The sequence below is a fragment of the Microtus ochrogaster genome, linkage group LG2 (assembly GCF_000317375.1).
Source record: "Microtus ochrogaster isolate Prairie Vole_2 linkage group LG2, MicOch1.0, whole genome shotgun sequence".
NCBI classification, from domain to species: domain Eukaryota; kingdom Metazoa; phylum Chordata; class Mammalia; order Rodentia; family Cricetidae; genus Microtus; species Microtus ochrogaster.
Genome location: NC_022028.1, coordinates 53,767,969 through 53,771,370, shown reverse-complemented (window position 1 = coordinate 53,771,370; position 3,402 = coordinate 53,767,969). Strand labels below are relative to the sequence as shown.

General features: G+C 53.8%; 1 protein-coding gene across 1 annotated transcript in view; it reads right to left on the bottom strand.

Moving 5' to 3' along the window:
* Positions 1 to 3,402, bottom strand: part of LOC101985629 (rano class II histocompatibility antigen, A beta chain-like) — a 6,029-nt gene that overhangs the window by 1,425 nt on the left and 1,202 nt on the right. Inside the window, exons 2-4 of the mRNA XM_013351152.2 lie at positions 2,644 to 2,916; positions 796 to 1,077; positions 126 to 236 (exon numbers count right to left, since the gene is read on the bottom strand). Of these exons, the coding sequence (XP_013206606.1) occupies positions 126 to 236; positions 796 to 1,077; positions 2,644 to 2,916 (666 nt within the window). The remainder of the gene's footprint in view (positions 1 to 125; positions 237 to 795; positions 1,078 to 2,643; positions 2,917 to 3,402) is intronic.

The window sequence follows — 3,402 nt, the reverse complement described above, 5'->3', positions numbered from 1 at the left end:
ACAGCTCCTCCCCTCAGCACAGCTCCTCCCCTCAGCACAGCTCCTCCCCTCAGCACAGCTCCTCCCCTCAGCACAGCTCCTCCCCTCAGCACTGCCCACCACCCCAGTGTCCCCAGGGTCCTCACCTTTCTGGCTCCTATGATGGACGAAAAGGCCCAGCCCGAGGAAGATCAGCCCCAGCACGAAGCCCCCGATGCCACTTAGCATCTTGCTCTGGGCAGACTCGGACTGTACCCCTGGGGAGCAGAACCTGGGTGTCAGCTTTTGTCCCCACACATCCCAACAGCCCTGACTGGGGGCCTAAAGTCTGCCTGAGTCATATGAGGTACAGAGCTGGGACGACCCGGTCACTGCTCTGACCCTATCCAGGGAAGGAAGCCCAGGAGATGAGAACCCAGCGGTGAGTGAGAGAGGCTAAGTGGATGCTCGCACCTCACAGACATATCTATAACCTTGGGTCAAAACACCCAGTCACTAGCTGTCACTGTCAAGTCCTCTGGATGTTAGGGACGAGTTCCCAGTGTAAGCAGTGATCTCCCAGAACTCCTGTTGGGAAAGACAATGAGGTCAGGGTTCTCCTGATGCCCTTACTGTGAGACAAGAGATCTGGTTTCCTGTAATTCTCAACTCAGTAGTGGAATCAGACTTTGCACAAAAATTGACAGGATGGGTGGCACTGGAGGGATGGGGTGGGTGACTTTGGAGGGGTAAGGAGATGTCATCATAGGGATGGGGTGATAACAGCAAACAGCCCATGTCATGTGGGGTCTACAGTGAAATAAAAGTTTCCCTTACTCCACTCCACAGTGACGGGGCTCTGCAGGCTGGGGTGCTCCACGTGGCAGGTGTAGACGTCTCCCCGCTGAGGGGTCATCTCCAGCATGACCAGGACCTGGTAGGTCCAGTCCCCGTTCTGAATAAGCTGTGTGGACTCAACTCCCTCCGTCTGCTCCTGGCCATTCCGGAACCAGTGCACTTTGATGTGGGCCGGGTAGAAGTCTGACACCGAGCAGACCAGCCTGTTGTGGTGGTTGAGGACCTCCTTCCTGGACAAGGAGACGGTCACCTTGGGCTGCTCTGGGGAACAGAGGAGAAAAGGCAGTGAGCGAGATGGGGCACATGGGCAGGAAGGCTGTGATTGAGATGGGGGCACATGGATGGTCCCCATGGTGAAGAGGCGGATGGGGATGCCTGGGCTCTAACACTGAATGAAGATCCACTCCACAAATGTTAGCAGTCAACAGGAAAATAACATGAAATGTAGTAAGAAAAAGATAAAAAATTATCGTGATTTCAAGTTTATAATTTTTGAAGAAGAAATGTGAAAGTAACTCCAGCACAACATCACTGCCTTCATCTCCTCAGACTGTCATGCACCGTCAGACAGTTGTCTTTCCCGACTGACTGCACACACCGTGCCCGCTACCCCAGGAGCAATCTCCCTACATTCCCTTTATCCATTCTGGGTGAAAACAGCGTGCATTCTGAATGTGTTTCATGAATTGAGGACACACTATGTTCTCTCATCTCCCACATCTTTCCACAGTCAAGTGAGTTAGTTACTGACTGCCTTCACTGAATTCTTTTGCAGTGAGGAATAAACTTCCTAAGGGACCACCAAGGCACTGCTTCAGAAAGGTTGCCCAGAAAGCAAGAGAGGAAAACATAAGCAACCTTGTGTTAGCCATCAATCATATTTTACAATACTGAATCTGAACACAACCCTTTAATTGGCATCATGTCTAAGAGGTTCTCGGAGAGTATCAGGGAGAGTCCGAAGTGGAAATGAGCCACGGAAGACGTGAGTGAAAGCTTCAGAGGGCAATGCCATCACTGTCCCTGAGAGGGGCTGAAGTAATGGCGTCCACATAACAATGGACTCACCCAGGACGCGGCAGGTCCAGGATGAAAATGGAGCTAGGATCCCTTAAACTGCTAGCTCTAGGGCTGGGGTGGTAAAGTGCAGCCTCCTCCCCTCAAGAAAGGAAGCCTGGGGGATGGAGAGAGCTGGCAGCTAGGGACACTTGCTGCTCCTGCAGAAGACCTGGGTTCAGTTCCCAGCGCTTACTCTCAACTGTCTGTAACCCCAGCTCTAGGGCTCCAGTGAGGATGCCTTTGTTGTTGTTTTGTTTTATACTTTCCCCTCAGATTTTGTATCACAGACTTTTAGTATGATCCAAGTCAACGCAGTCTGCTTCAAAGCAGGAAGAACATAAGGCCACTAATGGCTTCCAGTAGGTGCCAGGCAGCAAACAGCCTTCACAAGAAAACTTTGGCCCTCAAAGGACAAATGGAAAGCAGGAGAACACAATGGTGGAAAATTACTCGGCTCCAAAACTTAAAACACATCGTTACAGGACCGTGGCCTCTCCCCTGTTTAGCTTCCCTGAGTCAGGGAAGAGGGGTGTCCTGGCTGCGGGGTTCTCAGAAGAGCTGGGGTCATAGGGGAGCGTGGACCTCACAGGTCATAGGGCAAAGGGCAAAGGTGAAGAAGGAGGGAGTCTCCAGGAGGCACTGCGTGGGATAGGACCTACAGGGAGGAGGTCTTGACAGCTCCTCACTCTGGGACTCCTGGCTGCCGAGTCCCCTTCCGACCCACGCTCCTAACAGCCGGTGCCTCCCGCGGACCAGCCCTGCGCTCACCAAGCCGCTGCAGGGTGGTGACGGCCAACGGCTTCTCGTAGTTGTGTCTGCAAACCGTGTCTATCTCGGCCCGCTTCTGCTCCATGAAGTCCTTCTGGCTGTTGAAGTCCTTGGCGATCGGCCGCCCCAGCTCGGTCACCGCGCGGAACTCGCCCACGTCGCTGTCGAAGCGCACGAACTCCTCCCGGTTGTAGACGTGCCTGGTCACATACCGTACATGCTGCGTCCCGTTGGTGTAGTAACACTGGCACTTGTGCTGGATCACGAAATCCCCTGCGGACAGACGCGGTCAGCCTGGTGTGGCGCTGAAAGCGGAGACTCCCGGAGCCCGCGATCAGGCTGGGACCACGCGGTCTCTAGGAACCTCGGAGCCTCGGGCGGGAGGGGGCCCCGCCCGGCTTAGAGGGGTCGGGACTCTGAGTGAATCCCGCCTCCACCGGTCAGGGTCACGGGCACCTGACAGAAGCTTCCTTCTGAGTAAAGTAGAGTTCGAGGGAGGGAGTTGAGCGACCAACTCTTCCTGACAAGAATATCCCAGGAAGCACCAATTGTACTTAGTGGAGTGGCTTTTTGGTTATTTTGTTTGCCAGGCAGTGGTGGCGCACACCTTTAGTCCCAGCACTCGGAAGGAAGAGGCAGGTGGATCTGTGAGTTCGAGGCAAGTTCCTGGACAGGCTCCAAACAGAAAAAGCCTGATTAGAAAAACAAACAAAACAACAAATTCTTTAAAGAGAACATTCAAAGTTGGGTGGGGTAGAG